The 23,298-nt window shown below is 44.8% G+C and overlaps 1 protein-coding gene across 1 annotated transcript in view; it reads right to left on the reverse strand.

Annotated features, from left to right (window-relative positions):
• The window catches only part of LOC130861610 (uncharacterized), a 169,693-nt gene extending 162,955 nt beyond the window's left edge, over positions 1-6,738 (reverse strand). Inside the window, exons 1-3 of the mRNA XM_057750656.1 lie at positions 6,672-6,738; positions 2,631-2,684; positions 485-645 (exon numbers count right to left, since the gene is read on the reverse strand). Coding sequence (XP_057606639.1) covers positions 485-645; positions 2,631-2,684; positions 6,672-6,738 — 282 coding nt within the window. The remainder of the gene's footprint in view (positions 1-484; positions 646-2,630; positions 2,685-6,671) is intronic.
• Positions 6,739-23,298: the final 16,560 nt, after the last annotated feature.

Raw genomic sequence — 23,298 nt, forward strand, 5'->3', positions numbered from 1 at the left:
GCTTTGTTTCAATATTCACTTTATTTCTGTTGCCTAGAATTGAACTTGCAATATCTCCAAGGTGTGTCTGTACAAAGGAGCCCCGGGCAGGTCTTGGGTGTCCACCCTAGTCTGCTCCTTTGTCTACAAGACCTTAACTTGAATGGACTCTGCTCACCCCTGGAACCTGCAGCTTCCCCAGTTGTGACCCTCAGTCCTCCCAAGGACACAGCTTGTCCTCATCCTGTGGTTCTACTTGCTCCAAGAAATACCCTCCAGTCCTTTAACCCCTGCTCCCCGCCTCACTGGACCTACCGTGGTACCTCCTAGAAACCAAAATGGTGCCACATTCCCATGTTACTCTAGAGCCCTCACCCACTGAATTTGAGATTCCTCAGAAAGCTCCTCTCCATTTATCAGACAAATGGGAAATTTAAGGGGCTGTGGCTTCCCCTTGGCCCTCCACCATGTCAACATGACCTCCTGGTTACCCAAAGAGACTCACCCGTAAAGCCATCTGGCAGGGACCAAGCACATCAAGGGTGACCAAGCCTTGGAGACCAAGGCCACTCCCCTCCTCCTGGGCGCCCTGCAGGCTGGTGCTGGTGTTGGTGGAAAAGTGATAGGTGTATCTGGTGCCCATGGGGAGGTGGGGATCAGCTGATCCTGGAGTGCAGACAGAGGGTGCAATGTCACCTTGACAATCTGACACATTCTGAGACTCAACTCCACCGGGACTACTTAGCCATCCTTACTGCCACCTCCCTCTCTCCTCTTGTCTATGAGCTGCCTGCTCCCAGCTCAGGGGGAGACTGGGTGGCTGCAGACCCCAAGAGAGTGAAAGAAAAAGTAAGATAATAAGTGCTTAGTAAATGTTACCCAGTGTTTCCTCTTCTAGGCCCTTTTTCTTTTTTTTAAATCTTTATTGAAGTATAATTGCTTTACAGTATGTGTTAGTTTCTGCTGTACAACAAAGTGAATCAGCTATATGTATGCATATATCCCCACATCCCCTCCCTTTTGAGCCTCCCTCCCACCCTCCCTATCCCACTCCTTTAGATCTTCGTCTTCACAAAGCATCAAGCTGATCTCCCTGTGCTCTGTAGCAGCTTCCCACTAGCCATCCATTTTACATTTGATGGTGTGTATATGTCAATGCTACTCTCTCACTACGTCCCAGCTTCCCCTCCGCCCCTCCCCCCCCACTGTCCTCAACTCTGTTCTCTACGTCTGCGTCTCTGTTCCTGCCCTGCCACTAGGTTCATCAGTACCATTTTTCTAGATTTCATAAATATGCGTTAGCATGCGGTATTTGTTTTTCTCTTCCTATTTACTTCACTCTGTATGAGACTCTAGGTCCATGCACCTCACTACAAATAGCTCATTTTCACTACTTTTTATGCTAGGCCCTCTTCTAAGAGCTTTATACACATCAGTTTCTCAGCCTCGGCAGTACTAATATTTTGGGCTGTATAATTCTGTCGTGTACTGTAGGATGTTTAGCAGTACCTCCAGCCTCTACGTGCTAGATGCCAGTAGCACACCCATTTTCGCTGTGACAAGTGACAATGTCTCCAGACTTTGCAAAATGTCCCCAGGAGATACAATCATCCTGGTTGAGAACCACTAATTATTTTTTTTACATTAATTTACAAAAGCCTCATAACAGCTTTGAAGTGGGCACTCTTATTTTCTCCATTTCATAGAGCTGGAAACCGAGGCTCAGAGAGGTTAACTAACTTACCCAAGGTTGCACAGCTGGAATCCAAACCTTGGCAGTCTCATTGCTCACCTACTGCCTTGGTGGATATCAGTGGGTGCAGGGGGTGGGCTGGGGAGATTATCCTGATCTTTACAGGAGACAGAGCTGGAGAGCTGGCCAGTATCGAGGTACTGGAGGTAGTGGGGAGGTGGAGTAGGTGCTTTGGGGAAGATTGGATCTAGGGAACAGAGTCTGTGGTTCTTTTTCTAATTTATTTTTTTATTAAAGTATAGTTGATTTACAATATTTTGCCAATCTCTGCTGTACAGCAAAGTGACTCAGTTATACACATATAGACGTTCTTTTTTACATATATTCTTTTCCATTATGGTTTATCAGAGTCTGTGATTCTTGAGTCATCTATTTAGACCAGTGGACCAATTGCAAAACACAAAGTACTAATTATGACACCTCACCCTTCTCCTGGACTTGGAATTGAATTAACACATTCATGTTCATTTCTTTGTGCTCAAATATAACCACAACTCACATTCCCAAAGTGCTTCTTTCCAAACAATTTGCCCCAAGTTTCTCATCTACTCCACTCCAAAATGCAAACAGAATCACTTGGCTAAAGAATTTGACTCCATCTGAGGACCACAAGGTATGAGGAAAAAGCCCCAGGGCCTTAGGGCTGGGATGGGTTAAGGCCATTTTAACCTGAGTGTGCTATTTGCCTCTCTAAACACTGATGACTGGGTGGCCTTAGCAGAACCCGTCTTGCTCCTCCCACATGGCCTCCCTGGGAATGTGGCCAGAGGCCCTCTTGGGGTTGTCCCTAAATCACACCTGGCAGTGGTCAGCTTCGCCTCCCCAACCACTCACCCCGCCCTGTCTCAGGTTCGGGGTCACCAGAGGTGTGATAAGGTCTCCTGGGAGACTCACTCACCTGTGCAGGAAGTCATGCAGGAGACCGCCTGCGCCACCAGCGAGTCTGGAATTTCTGAAATCACAAATCAGATGGAACCAGGGCAAGGCCAGGGGGCAAACGACAGCCCCACCCCGTGGGCCACTGACCTGCTCTTGAAAGAGGACATGTAAGGGTCTGGGGGCCGAGGGGACAGTAAGAGAGAATTCCAGCTTTCCTCGCTCATGGGGCTGGGAGTGACTCCCGACCCCCCCATCCACCCTGCTCTTCCCCACCTTGGGTGCTGGCACCACCGTCCGTCCCCCCATCGCTCCAGCTGGTAACCTGGGAGTCGTGTGTGCCTCCCCTCTTTTTCCTTATCATCACCCCAAGTCCTGTGTGTCAGCAAGAGCTGCCTATTCCATCAGGTCTCCCTCCCTCCCTCCATTTATCCATCCATCCATCTATCTACCTATCCCTCCCTGCCTCCCTCCATCGTCAGTTCATCTCTTCCTCCCTCTACCCATCCATCTATCCCTCCCTCCATCTACCCATCCATCCCTCCCTCTATTCATTCCTCCTTCCCTCCATGCTTCTCTCTCTCCATCTCCACAGCCATCACTCTAGGCAAAGCCACACCTTCTCTCACCTAGACAACTGCAGCAGACTTCTAACTATTCCCCGTGTGCACAGTTCATCCCCCACAGTTACAGTCATGTTTTAAAAGTCTAAATCCAGTCACATCACTCCCTGCTTAACAGCCCCTAAGTCTCCCCCACCCCAACCCCAACCCATATGCACTCATCATATAATCCTTCCCGTGAGAGCTGGCCTCTGTCTGCCCCTCTGGCCACATCTCACTCCATTCCTAACCTCCAGCCATGCTGGTTCTTCTCCAGCTCAAGGCCTTTGCACATGCTGTTCCCTATGGCCTCAACACTCTTCCACCTGCTCTCACATCCTCGGCTCCTTCAGGCTTCAGCATAAACATCTCTCCCTGGGGACTTCCCTGGTGGTCCAGTGGCTAAGACTCCACACTCCCAATGTAGGGAGCCCTGGTTCGATTCCTGATCAGGGAACTAAATCCCACATGCCACAACTAAGGGTTCACATGCCACAGCTAAAGATCCCACGTGCTGCAACGAAGACCCGGCACAGCCAAATAAATCAATAACTCAATAAATAAAACATCTCTCCCTACCCAGAGCAAGTCCTCACCTGGCAGTCTCTACCTTAGCACCCTATTCTCTTCATAACGCTTGTGAAACTTTAATGATTTCATTCTTTTGGCCGTCTCTGTCAAAATTGTGTCCCCCAGCTGCTGGTCCCCGGGAGAGACTGGAATGATTAAATGAATGAACACAGCTAACACTTACACAGCAGTTCCTGTGTGCCAAGCACTGTTCCAAGCAATTTATACATTAAACGCTTTCAATCTCCTGACAATCCCCTAAGGTAAGCACAATTATTACTCCCATTTTACAGATAAAGACACTGAGGCACAGAGACTGAGGGCACACAGTTAGCAGCGGAGCCAGGGTTTGAACCCAGGCACCCTGAGTCCACAGTCTTAATCACTATCATGAAGGCATAAGTGAGTGATTGAATAAAGGAACAGGTGAATGAACAAAGGCCAGCCCGAGAGGCTGCAGCAGTAAAGGCTGGTTGTCTAGCTCAGCTCCCTGGCAGATCTCGTAATGCCTCATTTACCCGCCATCTAAGCTGCAGAACCACCAGAGTATGAACACAATGGCCAGGGGCCTCCTCAGGCTGCTGAGGACACCTCAGGGGATCCTCAGACCACCTCCCTGGGAAAGGTCAGCATCTCTCCATCCGCCCGTCCCCACCTCACCTGAAGCCTCCCCATCCCCACCTACTGTTGCTCCTCACTTGTCCTTCCTTCCAACCACATGCCTGGGCATTTCCTGGGCGTCATCCATGCCCTCCCAGAACAGCCTTAGCCAGGGGTCCATCTGCGGCCATTTTCATAGAATGACTTTCCAGTAATACCATTTCTATCCTCAAAACCATCCCACTGTTAGGACTTCCCTGGTGGCCTAGTGGTTAAGAATCCGCCTCGCAATGCAGGGGACACAGGTTCGAGCCCTGGTCCGGGAAGATCCCACATGCTGCAGAGCACCTAAGCCCATGCACCACAACTAATGAGGCTGTGCTCTAGAGCCCACATGCCGCAACTACTGAAGCCCACGGGCCTAGAGCCTGTGCTCCGCAACAAGAGAAGCCACGGCAATGAGAAGCCCACACACCGCAATGAAGAGCAGCCCCCACTCACTGCAACTAGAGAAAAGCCGCCGTGCAGCAACGAAGACCCAATGCAGCCAATAAATAAATAAACCACCCCACTGTGCCTCAATAGGTAATCATTACACATGCCAGCCTATTTAATCCCTCAAGAAAAATACACTTTCCCAAAATGGGAGAAAGTGCATTTTACACCATTCCATTTAAACCCTTTGCGATAGCAGAACATGGTAGGGTATTTGGCAGGGTTTATTTTTCCCCCGAATGTTTCAGCTTGTCCAACAAAATGTTCTTCGCATTAAAGTAGAATATCAATGGATAAAACCACATTTTAAAGACATTTAACTCAATCTATTTCCCTTTCAACCCTCCTTCAATTCTTTGACCACTTGGACTGGGCACCAAATTAAACGTTTGCGCATAATCATTAAACTCCCAATTGTGCACGGACCCAGCATTCTGCTTGTTTGCACCACCGATAACCTCTACATCTGCTTTTCCGCCCAGCTACGCCCGAGGGCAGTGATGCCTGCAAGCCCGGGGCCACGACAAGCTCCCATGAGGAAGGTGTGTTCTGAGAACATTCTGCTTGAACCAAGTCTGTTTCCCTTCCGCTTCTCAAGCACTTTAAAAAGACATATCCAAACGTTTTAAAAAAAAGTTTCAGAAAAACAAAGACTGTTCAATGATTCTAGTAAACATATCAACCAAAGAGGGGAAAACATTGAGTGCTGGGAGGTAATAAATCTTTCCATCACTTCTAGGGAGAGATCTGAAATGGACTGAAATTGATGTCATTTCTACAGCCCAGAAATGAAACTGAGTTTCCTTTCAGCTTTTTGGGATGTCAATGCTGATGTCCGTTCATTTATTTATCCTACCAGCACAGATTCACTAAGCACCAACGGTGTGAGAGGCAAATAGGTGAAAATACACTGAGTAAAACAGCTGTGATGAGACCTACTGTCTGGGTCAGTAGCCCCCAGCCACAAGTGACTAGTGGGCATCTGAACTGTGGCTGGTGTTATGAAGAAACCTTTCATTTTATGTAATTTTAATAAACTTTAAATTAAAATTAATAAAACTTGAATTAAAAACTATGCTGTAGGTAGTTATTGGAAAACTTTATGTTTGAAACCACTTAGTATATGAAAGTACTGTTTCAACTCAAAATTTTAAGCAATCTGAAAATAGATCAAGTATGTGCAATGAAAATTTAGCATCCAAGCTGAAATACGCTCTAAGTATAAAGTACACTGGATTTCAAAGAAAATATATCTCAACACTTCCTATATCTACTACATTTTCTAATGATATTTTAGATATATTGGGTTAAGTACAATATATTATTAATTTTACCTGCTTTTTTACACTTTTTAAATGTGTAAAACTACTTGAAAATTTAAAATTACATATTGGCTTGCCTTGTATTTTTAGTAGATGGTGCTGTCCTGTACCTTCCTGAAGTAAACAGACAACAAATTAAAGTTCATTTCACACCGTTACCCTACATCAGAGTATTAGCATCGCTGCAGACAGCTAAGCATCCCTGCACACAGGCTTGGGGAGCCTGGAAGACATCGCTTCCTCACTCAGGATTTCAGATCTGGTCTCAGTCTCCAGAGGATGTTGCTGAAAGTTGGGAGTGAGAGATAACGGATCCACCTGTAATCTCTCCTCCATTTCCCCATGAAAGGTAAAACCAAGGGCAGGCAGCAGGACAGGTAAACAGGCATCCGGCTATAAAAATGCTGTCCCAAACGCATCTGGGCTACCGCCCTTCCACCCCGGACAGGGTAGAGTTGCAGCAGTTTTACTTACTCCCTGAAGTCGCTGACGCCAGCATCCAGAGCAGGACCACACCAAGGACCCCCATGGGCGCTGGCATTGCTGCTGGCCTGAGGGAGCCCCACACCACCAGCCTCTCTCTGCAGAGCAGCTCAGAGCAGCCCAGAAAGGAATCTTCTTTCCCAAAGAGGAGGGCTCAGCTACAGTCCACTCTACCAGCACAGCAGTTGGGGACAGGAAGGGGAGGAGGGGGCTTCCAGGGCAAAGACCCAGCCAATCAGAAGCCTCTAATAAAGTTCTTAGCACCAGGAGGGAGAGAGGGGGCTTCTGACCAGTGAGGGGGAAAAACCCCTTTTCAGTCTAGGGGGAAAAAAAAAAAAGGTTTGCCTCTTCAAGCCTTGTAAATAGAGCTGTTGGGGCAAACGGCAACACAGCATGGTTTGCCTTTTTGTGTGTGGTCTAACAGATATAACGTAAAATTTACCACTTTCACCATTTTAAAGTGGCAATTTGGTGGCATTGAATATATTCACGACACTGTGTAACCATCACCACTATTGAGTTCTGAGGTCTGATTTTGGGCTTGTCTTTCCCAGTACTCAGGGTGGGTGAAGCAACTAGAAGGTCCAGCCCAGCGTCGAAACGGCTCTCAGCAGCTGCTGGGTGTTTCCATGCTTGGGGCCTAAGGCCTCCCTGCTGCACGTGTTGGGACCACCAGCAGAGAAGGCGGGGCAAGTCCTCTGGTAGGCCAGGGGCTGCTCACATGCATCTTCACGCCCCCCATCCACCTGCAAACTTTGGTTTTTAGGTTGCAGGCAGCCAAGCTCCTCAGCCACCACCTCCTTCAGCCCCTGCAGGCCTCGTGGACCAGCCCCTTATGCACCTGCTTTCCACAGAAGTGTGTTTTTTTATAAACCACTTTATTGAGATATACAATTCTCCCATTGAAAGTACACAATTCATTGGTTTTTAGAGTATATTCACAGACTTCTGCAAGCAACACGAGAACTAACTTTAGAACATTTTCACCACCGCAGAAGATAACCCCAACCCCCATAAGCACTCATTCCTCACTCCCGTCACCCTCGTGCCTGCTTTCTGTCTCCATGGATTTACCTCTTTGGGTCATTTATTAGAAATGGAGTCATTCAATATTGTGGCCTGTTGTGTCTGGCTTCTTTCACTGAGCGCCATGTTTTCAAGGTTCAGCCGTGCTGTACTGTGTGTCAGTATTTCATCCCTTTTTATAGCTGAATATTGTTCCATCGAATGGATAAGCCACGTTTGTTTGTTCATTCAACCCTCAATTAACAGTCAAATGTAACTTTCTTAAATTAAGACCCACTTGACTGGCTGACACACCAAGTCTTATGGAAATAATTAATTACGCTATTCTTTCTTTTCTTTTTCTTTTTTTTTTTGGCCACGCCACGCAACTTGTGGGATCCCCAACCAGGGATCAAACCCGGGCCCTCAGTAATGAAAGCACTGAGTCCTAACCACCGGATCACCAGGGAATTCCCTAATTATGCTTTTAGACTTGGGCCATTTTCTTTTATATTTTTAAAAAATATTTATTTAGGCTGCACTGGGTCTTAGTTGCAGCAGGCATGCAGGATCTAGTTCCCTGACCAGGGATGGAACCCGGACCCCTTGCACTGGAAGCTCAGAGTCTTACCCACTGGACCACCAGGGGAAGTCCCCATTTTCTTTTATATTTTGAAACCAGTAATTTCACCTTCCCCCTCCTCCATCTCAAACCTCTTCACCGGCTGAGTGCAGAAACCCTTTCAACCCATAGGGCTGAAGATTCAAATGGCCCTCTCGCTTACAGCTGCCTGCGGGCCCACGATGTGTTCTGGGGGCGCTACTAAATGCTGTGAGGAAAAGCAGAAAACTCCATCGGACAGAGCTGGCCTGGAGGAGCTAAAATTCTTGAAAGGAAATGAGATGCACATGCAAAAAACATGAACTGTACCAAGGAGAGCTCTGGTTAGAAAGGAAGAGTTGTGTCCGGGAATCACTGGGAACAATTTAAGGAGGAGAAATTTCTTCAGGACTTCAAAAAAGAGATAGTAACATTATTAGAAAACTGTATACTTGCAACCAGGGGAGAAATAAGTCCTAGAGACCTAATACACAGTACAGTGATTATAGATAACAAAACAGTCCTGTCAACATTGAACTTGCTAAGAGACTAGATGGGAACTGTTCCCGACACTAGAAAAAGTGATAATTATATGATGCAGGAGAGGTGTTAGCTAATGCTATGCTGACAACCGTACTCACAAAATAAATGTATCAAACTAACATGTCCTACGCCTTAAACTCACACAATGCCATATGTCACATATATCTCAATTTAAAAAAAAAAAATACAACTGTACAGGCACAGGGCAAAGCACTCATTGAATATTAACTCATTCAGTCAAACCTCCCTACCACCTGCCCCCACCAACAACAACCTGCAAGTGTGAACTAACGGCATCCCATTGTACAGACAAGGAAGAAGAAACAAAGAGGGGTTCAGTCGCTTGCCCAAAGTAGCACAGCTTGTGAGGATTTTAACCCAGTATGGCTCCAGAGTCCCTGCTCTTTTAACTTGGGCAGCTTTGCTCAATGGTTATCTCCATCTCTTCCTCCAGGAGACGCTGGTCTCTGCCCACACGTCTGGATTCCTTCCCCTTTCACAGTCAGGAATCTGAAAGAAAACCTTACAACCTTCCGTATGGTATTTCCCAGTGAACACAGCGACCTCACAGTGTAGGCCTGGAAAGTCAGAACTTCTGGGTGGCGCAGGGGCCTCCCCCAGGCCATTCTGATGGCCATCTGGGGTGGCCATCACCCAGTCCACCAGCGTTGACCTGGGTAGGGCCCCTGGCATCTCTGGCCTCACTTCCCCTGCGTCTGTCATTACCGGACAAAAATCCGATGCACTGGTTGGACGAAGCACCAGGACTCAAGGACTTGATTCGCGAACAGCTCCTCCTGCGGAAGCTAAGTCCTGCTTCATCCTGGAAAGAATTTGCAGGGTTGGGTTGGTAAACAACTGGAGACTGAGCTTCCGGTTCTGCAATAAGGCAGAGGATAAACTAAGGCCCATCACATCCAAGTCAAAGTTATCAAAAATAATAAGTTTTCTTTTTAAACCATTAAAAGATGGCATGATTTTGCAGAGCTGCGGTGAGAGATACCCCACAATAGAAAAGAACTGACCAGTAGGGGGTGCAGTGATCTCTTCTTACGTGGGTGGAGAATTTCACAGAAGGTTTTGTCCTCTATGAAACACCACAGCCATATTTTTTAAGACCTTATTTTTCAGAGCAGCTTTAAGTTCATGGCAAAATTAACAGTAAGGCATAGAGATTTCCCAAATACCCCCGGCCCTCAGGCAGGCAGAGCCTCCGGCATGGTCAACATCCCCCATCAGAATGATACATTTGTTACCCCTGATGAACCGACACTGACACAGTTATCACCCGAAATCCAGAATTTATCTTAAACCCTAAGGATGTGCAACTCTTGGTGTTGTATATTCTATGAGTTTGGACATGTGTATGATGACATACATCTACCATTACAGTATCATACAGAGTATTTTCACTGCCCTAAAAATTCTCCCTCCCTGAGTCTCTGGCAACCACGAATCTTTTCACTTTCTCCATAGTTTTGCCTTTTCCAGAACGCCATATAATTGGAATCACACAGTACATCATAGGCTTCTCATATTGGCTTCTTTCACATAGCAGTATGTATTTTTCTCCCATGTCTTTTCATGACTTAATAGCTCATTTCTCTTTAGAGCTGAATAATATTTCATTGTCTGCATGTACCACAGTTTATTTCACCTACTGAGGGACATCTTGGTTGCTTCTAAGCTTTTACAATAATGGATAAAGCTGCTATAAACATCCACGTGGATGTTTTTGTGTGGACATAAGTTTTCATTTCATTTGGGTAAACACTAAGGAGCACGATTGCTGGATCATACAGTGAGAATAAAATTAGTTTTGTAAGAAACCACCAAACTATCTTCCAAAGTAGCTGTACCGGGAGTCCCCGGTAGCCTGGTGGTTAGGATTCAGGGATTTCACTGCCGTGGCCCAGGTTCAAACCCTGGTCAGGGAACTGAGATCCTGCAAGCCATGCAATGTGGCAAAAAAAGTAGTACCATTTTGCATTCCCATCAATAGTGTATAAAAATTCCTGTCATTCTTTTTATTATTTTTTATTTTTTACAATAAACTGCATATATTTAGAGTGTACAATTTGGTATCCCAATCTCCCAATTCAATCCCCCCCCCAACCCTCCCCGCTTCCCCACTTGATGTCCATATGTTTGTTCTCTACATCTGTATCTCTATTTCTGCCTTGCAAACTGGTTGATTTCTACCATTTTTCTATAGTCCACATATATGTGTTAATATACATTTTTCTCTTTCTGACTCACTTCACTCTGTATGACAGTCTGTAGGTCCATCCATGTCTCTACAAATGTCCGTTTCATTGCTTTTTACAGCTGAGTGATATTCCACTGTATATATGTACCACATCTTCTTTATCCATTCATCTGTTGATGGACATTTAGGTTGCTTCCATGTCCTGCCTATTGTAAGTAGTGCTGCAATGAACATTGGGGTGCATGTGTCTTTCTGAATTATGGTGTTCTCTAGGTATATGCCCAGCAGTGGGATTGCTGGGTCATATGGTAGTTCTATTTTTAGTTTTGCAAGGAACCTCCATACTGTTCTCCATAGTGGCTGTATCAGTGTACATTCCCACCAACAGTGCAAGAGCATTGCCTTTTCTCCACACCCTCTCCAGCATTTACTGTTTGTAGATTTTCTGACGATGCCCATTCTAACCCGTGTGAGGTGATACCTCATTGTCGTTTTGATTTGCATTTCTCTAATAATGAGTGATGTTAAGCAGCTTTTCATGTGCCTCTTAGCCATCCGTATGTCTTCTTCGGAGAAATGCCTATTTAGGTCTTCCGCCCATTTTTTGATTGGGTTGTTTGTTTCTTTGATATTGAGCTGGATAAACTATATAATTTGGAGATTAATCCTTTGTCTGTTGATTCGTTTGCAAATATTTTCTCCCATTCTGAGGGTTGTCTTTTCGTCTTGCTTATAGTTTCCTTTGCTGTGCAGAAGCTTTGAAGTTTCATTAGGTCCCACTTATTTATGAAAAATTCCTGTCATTATTCATCCTCACCAGAATTTGATGTTGTCAGTTTCAGATCCTGGCCATTTAAATAAGTATGTGGTGGTATTCACGTGTGTGTCATTCGTTTCCCTGATGAAATAGGATGTGGATCATCTTTTCAATGTGCTTATTTGCCATCTGTGTATCTTCTTTGGCAAAGTGTCTATTAAGGTCTTTGGCCAATACTTGTGTTGCTTGTTTTCTTACTGCTGAGTTTTAAGAGTTCTTTGGGTATTTTGGATAATAGTCCTTTATCAGATGTATGTCTTGCAAATATTTTCTCACAGTCTGTGGCTTGTCTTCTCATTCTTTTGAAAGTGTCTTTTACAGGGCAGATATTTTAAATTTTAATTAATTTCAGCTTATCAATTTTTTTCTTTCATGGATTGTACTTTTGGTGGCATATATAAAAAGTCATCATTAAATCCCAGGTCATCTAGATTTTCTGCTATGTTATCTCCCAAGAGTTTTATAATTGTGTTTTACACATTTAGGTCTGCAATCTTTTTTGGGGTGGAGGGCAGGCCACGAGACTTGAAGGATTTTAGTTCCCTGACCAGGGACTGAACCCCCACCCTCTGAAAGCACAGAATCCTAACCACTAGACCACCAGGGAATTCCCTGTAATCCATTTTGAGTTAATTTTCGTAAAGGATGTAAGGTCTGTGTCTAGATTTGTGGGGGTTTTTTGGCATGTGGCTGTCCAGTTGTTCCAGCACCACTTGTTGAAAAGACTCTCTTGGCTCCATTGTGTTGCTTTTGCATTTTTGTCAAATATCAGTTGACTATATTTATGTGGGTCTGTATCTGAGCTCTGTATTCTGTTCCATTGATCTATTTGACTATACTTTCACCCATACCACACTCTCAAATTTTGTAGCTTTATAGTAAGTCTTGAAGTCAGTTTGTGTCAGCCCTCAAACTTTTTCTCCTCCAATGTTGTACTGGCTATTCTGAGTCTTTTGCCTCTCCACATAAATTTTATTTTATTTTTTTAATAATTAATTTTTATTTGAGTATAGTTGCTTTACAATATTGTAGGTTTCTACTGTACAGCAAAGTGAATCAGTTATACATATATATATATATCCTCTCTTTTTTTGGATTTCCTTCCCACTGAGGTCACCGCAGGGCACTGAGTTCCCTGTGCTACTCTTCGTTTTGGTGCACAGGCTTCTCATTGCAGTGGCTTCTCTTGTTGTGGAGCATGGGCTCTAGGTGCACGGGCTTCAGTAGTTGTGGAGCATGGGCTCATTAGTTGTGGTGCACAGGCTTAGTTGCTCCGTGGCGTGTGGGATCTTCCTAGACCAGAGCTCAAACCTGTGTCCCCTGCACTGGCAGGCAGATTCTTAACCACTGTGCTGCCAGGGAAGCCCCACATAAACTTTAGAGTCAGTTTGGGGACTTCCCTGATGGTGCAGTGGTTAAGACTCCACACTCCCAATGCAGGGGGCCTGGGTTCAATCCCTGATCAGGAAACTAGATCCCACATGCGTGCCACAACTAAGGAGCTGCTGAGCCACAAATAAGACCTGACACTGAAGAAAGTTAGAAACTTACACTCAGCTAAAAATAACTCCATGCTTGTTTTGCTTTTGTGAAATATGCTTGCTGCACCGAGAAAAACAGAAAAACAGGATGACCTAACAATCCAATGTAACTTTAAGATGTTTTGCTTAAAAATGGAATGTTCTGCACCTGCTCTTGTAAGTTTCTGTTTGGAAACTTCCATGCTCTGTAAACATATGCACTATAAAAGTAAAGCTCACCCTGAGTTCAGGGCCCAGAACTTTGGAACGTTAGCTCGTCTGGGGCCGCCGGCTTAATAAACCTGAGTTCTCCAACCCTCTGAGTGTGGTGCTTGATTTCTAGATGGACTGATTTCTGCAACAGCACAACCAGATAAATATTTTAAAAAAAATAATATTAAGATTCAAAAAAAACTTTAGAGTCAGTTTGTTGATATCCACAAAATAGCTTCTTGTGATTTTTACTGAGATTGCATTGAAACTATAGATCAAATTGGAAAGAACTGACATCTTGACAATAATGGGTCATCTATCCATAAACATGGAATCTGTTTAGATCTTTGATTTCTTTCAGAGGTTTGTAGTTTTCCTCATATAGATCTTGTACATATTTGGTTAGATTTATACCTAAGGATTTCATTTTTGGAGTGATAAGATAAATGGTAGTTTTTAAGTTCAAATTCAACATGTTCGTTGCTAGTAGATAGGAAAGCAATTGGTTGTTGTATATTAACCTTGAATCCTGCAATCTTGCTGTAATAGCTTAATAGTTTCAGGATTTTTCTTTTTTCTTTTTTTTTTTTTTTTGGTTAACTTTCAGATTTTCTGTATAGATGATCATGTCATCTGCGAAGAAAATTTTATTTCTTCCTTCCCAGACTATATACCCTACATATCCTTTCCCTATATTTTTACATTAGCTAGGACTGCCAGTAAGATGTTGAAAAGTAGTGAAAAGAATTGTTCTTGCCTTTTACCTGATCTCAGAGGGAAAACTTCCAGTTTCTCACCATTAAGTATGACAAACTGTAGATTTTTGTAGATCATTATCGATTTGGGGAACTTCCCTTCTATTCCTGAGCGTTTACTGGGAGGTTTCGTCATGCATGTGTGTTAGATTTTGTCAAATGCTTCTTCTGCATCTATTGATATGATCTTGTGATTTTTCTTCTTTAGTCAGTTGATGTGATAATTATGTTAATTTGTCTTCAAATGTTGAACCAATCTTGTAGAGTTGGGATAAATCCCACTTAGTCATGGTGCACAGTTCTCTTCATACATTGTTGGATTTGATTTGCTAATATTTTGTTGAGGTTTTTTGCATCTCTATTGATAAAAGATATTGATCTGTAATTTTCTTTTCTCGTAGTGTCTTTGTCTGGTTTTCATAGTAGGGTAATGCTGGCCTCCTCGAATTAGTTAGGGGACTATTCCCTCTGCTTCTATCTTCTGAAACAGAGAGTAGAAAATTGGTAAAATATCTTCCTTAAATGTTTGGTAGAATTCCTCAGGGAACCCACTGGGCCTGGTAATTTCTGTGTTGGAAGGTTATTATCGACTCAGTTTCTTTTGGCAGGTGGATTCTTAACCACTGTGCCACCAGGGAAACCTGACTGAATTTCTTTAACAAATATAGGTCTGTTCAGATTGTCTGCTCCTTCATGGGTGAGTTTTGGCAGATTGTTTTTCAAGGAATTGGTCCATTTCATCTAGGTTAAAGTTTACGGGGATAGAGTTGTTTAGATTCCTTTACTGTCCTTTTAATGTCCATGGGATCTGTAGAGATGTCTTATCTGTCATTTCTGCTACTAGCAATTTGTGTCCTTTCTCTTTCTTTCTTACTTAGCCTGGCTAGAGGCTTGTCAATTTTACTTTTTGAAGAACTAGCTTTTGGTTTCATTGATTCTCTCTGATTTCCTGTTCCAACTTCATTGGTTTCTGCTCTAACTTTTATCATTTCTTTTCTTCTGCTTTCTTTGATTTGCTCTTCTTTCTCTAGTTCCCTCAGGCAGAAGCTTATTGATTTTAGATATTTCTTCTTTTCTGATATATGCATTCAGTGCTCTAAATTCCCCTATAAGCACTGCTTTCATTGAATCCCACACATTTTAATAAGCTGCATTTTCATTTGTTTCAAAAAACAAACTTTTCTCTTGAAATTTCTTTTTTGACTTATGTGTTATTTAGAAGTATGTTTCAGGACTTCCCTGGTGGCTCAGTGGTTAAGAATCTGCCTGCCAATGCAGGGAACACGGGTTCAATCCCTGGTCAGGGAAGATCCCTCATGCCGCAGAGCAACTAAGCCCGTGTACTACAACTACTGAGTCCGTGTGCTGCAACTACTGAAGCCTGCATGCCTAGAGCCTGTGCTCTGCAACAAGAGAAGGCACTGCAGTGAGAAGCCCACAAACTGCAACAAAGAATAGCCCCCAGTCGCCACAATCAGAGGAAAGCCCAAGCACAGCAGCCAAGACCCAACTCAGCCAAAAAATAATAAAGTTCTTAAAAAAAAGAAAAAAGTTTAGAAGTATGTTTCAGTCTCCAGGTATTTGAGGATTTTTCTAGCTGTCTTTCTGATATTGATTTAGAGTTTAATTCCATTGTGATCTGAGAGCAAACACTGTATGACTTCTATTTTTTGCCATATCTTTTATCTTTGAAATAAAGCCTGCTCCATGTTGGCTATTAGTGAGATTGGAAACACTGGGGTTGGTGGGGAGTGCTAACTCATCTCTTTACTTTTTCAATTAGCTGTGTGATCTTAGAAAAGTCACTTGACCTCTCTGGACTCATTTATTCATTGGCAAAATGAAGGGGTTGTAAATTACTGCTCAAGTCACCTCTGGCTCCATATTATGTTCAAGCGGAAAAGAGAAACCAGAAAGGAACCAAGTACACATAGGAATTATCACGATGAAAACAGCAACACACATCGTCGGAGAGACAGATTATTTAATAAATGTACAAAGGATATGAGCCCCCTGTTCACGAAAAACAATGCATATATAGATTTTCATCAAACGAAAAGTGACTCAACCTCGGGCATAAAAGAAATACAAAATAAAGCTACCAAGTGAGTTTCTTCCAAAGTCAAACATACACTTGCCACTTGACCCAGCCACTCCATTCTGAGATAGTTAACCAAGAGTAAAGAAAGCATATGTCCATGCAAAGACTTGGACACAAATATTCATAACAGCTTTGTTTGTAAAGCTCAAAACGAGAAACAACCCCAATGTCCACCAATAGGGGAATGGATAAATACATCCATGCGATGAAACACTATTCAGCCATAAGGAGAAACTTTTTTGGAGGGGCTGCACCTCTCAGCATGCAGATCTTAGCTCCCCCACCAGGGACTGAACCCTTGCCTCCTGCAGTGGAAGCACAGCTTGTTAGTCACTGGACCACCAGGGAAGTCCCTGTATAAGATTCTAGAAACTGAAAATTTGGAAAGCAGATGAGTGGTTGCATGGAACGGGAAATTTACATAACAAAGAAAGGAAACTTTTGTGAGTCATGAGTGTGTTTTCCTTATCTTGATTGTGGTCATAGTTGTACCAGGACAAACCTGTCAAAATGTATCACATTGTATTCTTTAAATATGTGTGGTTTGCTCTACGTCAATTATACCTCAATAAAACTCTTTAAAATCTACCATGTGATATCCTGTTCATAGAGATAGACAAAGATAAAGCACTGTGACTAAATGGTCTTCTGACTACACTGTGGGGAGACAAGCATTCCATACACTACAGCAGGGCAGAAATCAAGCTTTGAGGAGGAAATTTAGCAGCTGCTAAAATTTAAATACACTTACTTTGGATCCACTTCTAGAAAATTTTTTTTTTTTTTTTTTGGAATTTACCTAGTTTTCTACTGCTGCTATAACACATTACCACCAGTTGAATGGCTTAAAACAACACCCATTTATGATCTCAAAGTCCTGGAGGTCAGAAGTCCAGGTGCAACAATAGTTCAGCTGCTTCGAACTTCACAGGCTGAGATCAAGCTGTTACTTGTTCCTGGTGCAGGCATCCCCCCAGGGAATTTTACTCCTTGACAAGCAAACCCATGTATTTTCTCTCTTCCTTCTGTCTTGCCTTTTTAACATACAATGGTGCCCTAAATCAAGCAACACTGTGCCTACTTTTTCTTTAACAAAAGATCACAGATCTGACTTGTACTTTTCTGCAACTGCGTACTACTCCACGTGTGCTTCCATGTGCCATCTATGTAATCCACCAAGGGCTGTGTTCCTTTCCGGAGGCTCTAGGGATTGTCGACAAAAAATTAATCAGTTGATCCAAGAAAGAAATGGACATTATTCGAGCCAAATTTGAGGATTAGAACTCTAGAAGAGCACCTCAGAAAGTTCTGAGAATTGTTCTGCGCATTGTAAGTCAAGACACAGTTATATAACTTTTAAGACAGAGGGCTGTACATCAAATGACATGTTATTGACAGTTTACATAATCCAGATCTAACCATCATTGTGGTGGGTTATGTGACCCCTCACAAGATCAAGAAGCAATGTTATCTTCTAAGGAGTTGTCTTGTTGATGCTGGAAGAATGTTGCTCTTTAAGGTTGAGCAGGTATTCCTGCCGATGGGGGAGATCTGGTCGATGCCTGATGCAGATACACAGTGCACAGAAGGGAGAGAGGAGGCCAAAGGGCAGACAAGAACTTTCATGTTTAAATTTTTCTAGTCTTGCCATAAAATATGAATTTTATTTCACAGGCTGAATCTGCTTCCAAGCTCATTCAAGTTCGGCTGTGGCTGAACTCAGTTCCTTGCGATTGTAGGACTGACGTCTCCGTTTCCAGCTGGGAGCCTGGCTTTGCTGCCAGACGCTGCCCCCATTCCTTCTCAGGCCTTCCTCTGTGGCACCTCATGTGCTTTGAATATTTCCATCCATTGTATCTTTCTGCCTCCAGCCAGAGAAAGTTCTCTGCTTTTAAGGGCTCATGTGATAGATTGGGACTATTCGTTTCCTATGGCTGCTGTGATAATCGATTACCAGAAATGTAGTGACTTACAACCACACCCATTTATTCTCTTACTGTTCTGAAGGTCAGAAAGTCTGACAAGGATTTCAATGGACTAAAATCAAAGTGCTGGCTGGGCTGATACCTTCTGGAGGCTCTGAGTGGAGAGAAGCCATTTCCTTGCCTTTACCAGCTTCTGGAGGCTTCCTACTCTTTGGCTTAGGGCCCTTCCTCCATCTTCAAGTGCATCACTCCAATCTCTGCCTCAGTCCTGGTGCAACTGCTCCTCCAATTCTGACTTCTCCTGACTCCCTCTTTTAAGGACCACGGTGATGACAGTGGGTCCACCTGGATAATCCAGGAGAATCTCCCCATCTCAAGGTTCTTACCTTAATCACATGTGCAAAGTCCCTTTTGCCATATAAGGTAACATTCACAGGTTTGAGAGATCAGAATGTGGATGTATTTGGATGCCATTATTCAGTTTACCACAGTGAAATCACCCAGACAATCCAGGAGAATCTCCCTATATTAAGGTCCATAAACTTAATCCCATCTGCAAAGTCCTTCTGGCCTCGGGGCATAACATATTTACCGGCTCCAGGGACTCATGCGTGGCCGTCTTCAGGGGCCACTTGTGCACCATATTATCCTGTAACTGTGCTTGCTCATGGGGAAAGCAGTAAATCTGTTACCTGAAAACTGGGTTCACCTCTTGGTGAGCGTCAGGCCAAAAGATACAACCAAACCAAAGATTGGGAGAAGGAAGGATTTATTATTTTATCAAGTAAGGAGAGCAATAGCCATCTTTCCCAAAGCAAGGTCTCCCGAACGGCAGAACGGGGGAAGTTTTAAACTAAGGGTATATGCATGTTCATGAAGGGACTGGAGCAGAGGAAAATTCAGCATAGAAGCGAGCCACAACTAAGGAGCTGGTGAGCCGCAACTAAGGAGCTGGCGAGCCGCAACTAAGGAGCCAGAAAAAACAAATAAAATATTTTTTAAGAAAGGGCCAGATTCATAAGATTTTATTAAAAAAAAAAAAAAGCAAGATGCAGGGTGTGGCATGTTTTATGCCACCATTGTATGTTAAAAGAGAAAATACACTTGTTAGTGTATAGAACTCTCTGGAAGGACCCACCAGGAACTGGTAACAGTGGTCTTGTCTGGGGGAAAAAAACTGGATGTGGGGCCAGAGGTGTGAGGGAGTCCATCGTCACTGTGTTGATCTTGGAGAGGCAGCAGTAAGCAGTGGCAAGAAGCGAGATCTTCCTGCTGGGAACTGAACCTGGGTAGCCCGGATGAAAACCAGGACTCCTAGCCACCAGCCCAGCAAGGGCTACAGACTAGAAGCTATTTTTTCCTCTGGCTCTTACCCCGTGAAAAATGCATTTCTCACGGAGGCAAAAAAACAGTAAAAGCAGATACAAAGTTTATTATTAGAGACATAGCACAACAACAAGTGGGACAGCACACAGAGAAAGTGTGTTTAGTTACGGGAGAAGCAAGGCAGAGATGCACACCTGCGAGAAAGGGTGTGGGCGTCCTCCCTAAGGACGAGAAGCGCCGTAGAGAGGTAGTTAACTCATTTATATTGGGCAGTTCTTCCAGCTCTTTGTCCTCCTTCTGGCCAGTCGTCCTGTTTTGTCCCCCCTGGCTAATTTGTTTCAGGACCCTCCCCCTAGGTGCACACGCACCTCTCAGCCAAGATGGATCTCGATGCAAAGGCATCTGGGAGAAGCAAGACTCATTATGGCCTGGTGCTGTCCCCTGACTTCTGACCCGCAAGGAGCCTTCCTGCACCTGTGTCGTGTCTCCCTTGCCCCAAGGATGGGAAATATATGACTTCTTGATATTTACTCAAACAAGGTTTTGCCCCTTTTCGTTCCACAAGAGACAAAGCCTGTTTCTGGTGTTACTTCCATTTCGGAGGGCAAACGGGAGGCTGACTGTAAGTGTCTAACCTGGGGCCCACCTATCTCCTGTCTCAGGAAATGCAAACAGGGGGCCAGTTGTAAATGCCTAACCTGAAGCCCCTCTATCTCCTGCCTCACTACCATTTGAATTTTGTTCTGGGGCATGTGATGTTTATTCAAAAAGACATAGTTTACAAGGGAAAGGGCCAAGACATCTGGATGTGATATTGGCAGCTGGTGAAGGATGAGGACACAGCACTACCAGGGAAAAGAAATGTGAAATGGTGTTTGGACGTTTTGCAGGTGAAAGACGGGAGACCCATAAAAGCCATGGATGTGATCAAAACCCTTGAAAACAGACAGTATATCTTGTCAAGGGCAAAGGCCACCCCTCCCTCTAGCATCCCTCATCACAGGGTCAATTGTGATGAGAAAACAGCTGTTTTGGGTTGTTGTCTAATGTCGACTGAAAAAAAAAAAAAGCACAACCTAAAAGTTGCGAGTTATGTTTTATTCGGGGACATTTCTGAGGGCTATAGTCCAGGACACAGCCTCTCAGATAGCTCTGGGAAGCTGTTCCAGAGAGGTAAGGGAGGAACCAAGATATATAGGAGTTTTTGCTGAAGAAAACATGTAATCAAATATCAAAAGATTATTGCTAACCACAAAAAGCAGACATCCAGTTAATGATCGTAATGCTTTTCTATATATGGGAAGATGCAAGAGTCTGAGCTCACTGAAATTATTCTGTTGATCTGCATCTTATCTAGGGCCGGTGCTGTAATAGGGGAGAACAAATCTGACCCCATACTGGATCTGTCTCTTTAACCTTGGTATGCTATTGCTTTTGCTACCAGTTAATCATGAAAGGGATGTTGCCTTTAAGTTATACAGAATGGCCCATCTCTGGGAACCCTGCCTGCATGTAATGAGCCTTAAGCGAAAATGCCTTTATTTCACAAGAAACCCCCTGACCAGGCCCACCTGTGAACGTCTGCAGGAAGAAAGAAATGAACACATCCCCTCCAGGAGTCTGAACAGAACTTGACCCCTTCCCCTTTTAGTATAAAGGAAGCCTGATTTCTAACTCAGGGAAGATGGTTTTGCGGGACACGAGTCCACCAGCTTCGCAGTTTGTGGGCCTTCTGAATAAAGTCGCTATTCCTCACCGCAACAACTCCTCTCTCGATTTATTGGCCTGTCGTGTGTCACACTGCTTTTCTCCATCCTGCATTCCCTTTGGGGGTCAGCTGTGGTGGCTGATGGCTTGGCAGCAGGTTTAATGAAACAGCAGAAAACATTTTTTTTGACCACACCAAACATTTTACAGTATGACAGCCCTGCTCCCACCCAGAGTCCAGCCTTTCAGGGTCTGAGTTTAGGATTTCCCCCGCTGACCCCTGCCAACCCGGCCAAGCTCCTGCTTTGCTCCTCCCAGGGCACTTTAAAAAATAATCACTTAGGGCTTCCCTGGTGCGCAGCCGGTTAAGAATCCGCCTGCCAATGCATGGCACACAGGTTACGACCCCTGGGCCAGGGAGATCCCACATGCCTCTGAACAACTAAGCCCGTGCGCCACAACTACTAAGCCTGAGCGCCACATCAAGAGAAGCCATTGAAATGAGAAGCCCACGCACCACAATGAAGCCCCCGGTTGCCACAACCAGAGAAAGCCCGTGTGCAGCAACAAACACCCAACACAGCCATAAGTAAACACATAAATCTTAAAAAAAAAATAACCACTTAGAGTTGAGACTGAGAAAAGTGAGTGACCTCTGCCCCAACCATTGGTCTGTGACCTGGGACGGAGGGCTGCCCTTCCCCCAGCTGACTGCAGTACCGCCTCCCCCCACTGTTTCTGTAAATAATACGTTTGTGACTTTACTTCTTTTGTGCGAGTGTACCTTGAAACTGTACCTTTAATTAAAACTACCCTGGGGTTTTCACTTCCCCAAAGTGGGAGCTACCTGCCAACCCCAGGGGGTGGCTTGTGTCTATTTCAGGCGGTCGCAATCTGCACATTCTAAATTTAATACACCAGCTCCACCCCACCCCCAGACACCATTCCACAGTCAAAGATCCAGTACGCCTTCCAGCTGATGTCGGGAGCGCAGCTTCAGCTGGGAGAGAGCAGGCTGAGCTGCCTGGTATCAGAGCAGCCGATGGAAGCAGCAAGCCCGAAGTGAGAGGAGTTAAACTTCGCATCGCTTCCTACAGCAGGGAAAGCGGTGACTCCCTTTGTTCCACTTCCCCCCAGGGAACAGGCACGCATGGAAGGTGGGGTGGGGTCAGCCCAGACGTGGGGCCTTTCTCACTTATGGAGGGACCCCCCCCCCCAAAAAAAGCCTATGGCAGTTTTAGGGGCCGAGAGCTGGAGGGGGAAGAGGGGAAGAGCTCCGAGCCCGAGTCCAGCGCGAAGGGCATCTTAAGCTTCCCCTCCTCCCCACCTATCACAGGGAGGCCTCCGCAGGGGCACCTGAAGGAGACCTCCCGCCCGAGGCCTCAGATAAAAAGACCCAGGAATGCAGGTGTGCAGAGCAGCGCGGGGGGGCCTGGGCCCTTGTCCGCAGCCCCCGTCAGAGACTACAATTCATTGGCTGTCACCGAACACGCCAGGGACGGCAGCTCCCCTCCCGCTATCCGGGAGGGGTGGGGTGGGGGGCTGCCAGGTAGAGCCTTTGTAATTACTCGGCCAGGCCTGAAAAAAAGTCACAGGTTTCTCGAGGACCCCGACTCCTCAGCCCAGGGCCCGCTGGACAGGACGGGTCAGCATTCTCACTTGGCCCAGGAGCCGGGCGTCCGCACCTCGGGCTTGCGCAGCACAGCCCCGCTGCACCTCCATTGCCTGATGATCGTAGACAGCAGCCTCTTTCATCCTCCAACCTCCCAACTTCGATTTGCCACCATAATAGTAAGAGATTTTAAAAGAACACAGATGGAAACTAACAGTCATGTCACTGACAAAATGGCGCACAGCTCATTGTTTCTGGACCAGCCGCCACAGGGAGTGGCCGTT

The sequence above is a fragment of the Hippopotamus amphibius genome, chromosome 9 (genome assembly GCF_030028045.1).
Source record: "Hippopotamus amphibius kiboko isolate mHipAmp2 chromosome 9, mHipAmp2.hap2, whole genome shotgun sequence".
Taxonomy (NCBI): Eukaryota; Metazoa; Chordata; class Mammalia; order Artiodactyla; family Hippopotamidae; genus Hippopotamus; species Hippopotamus amphibius.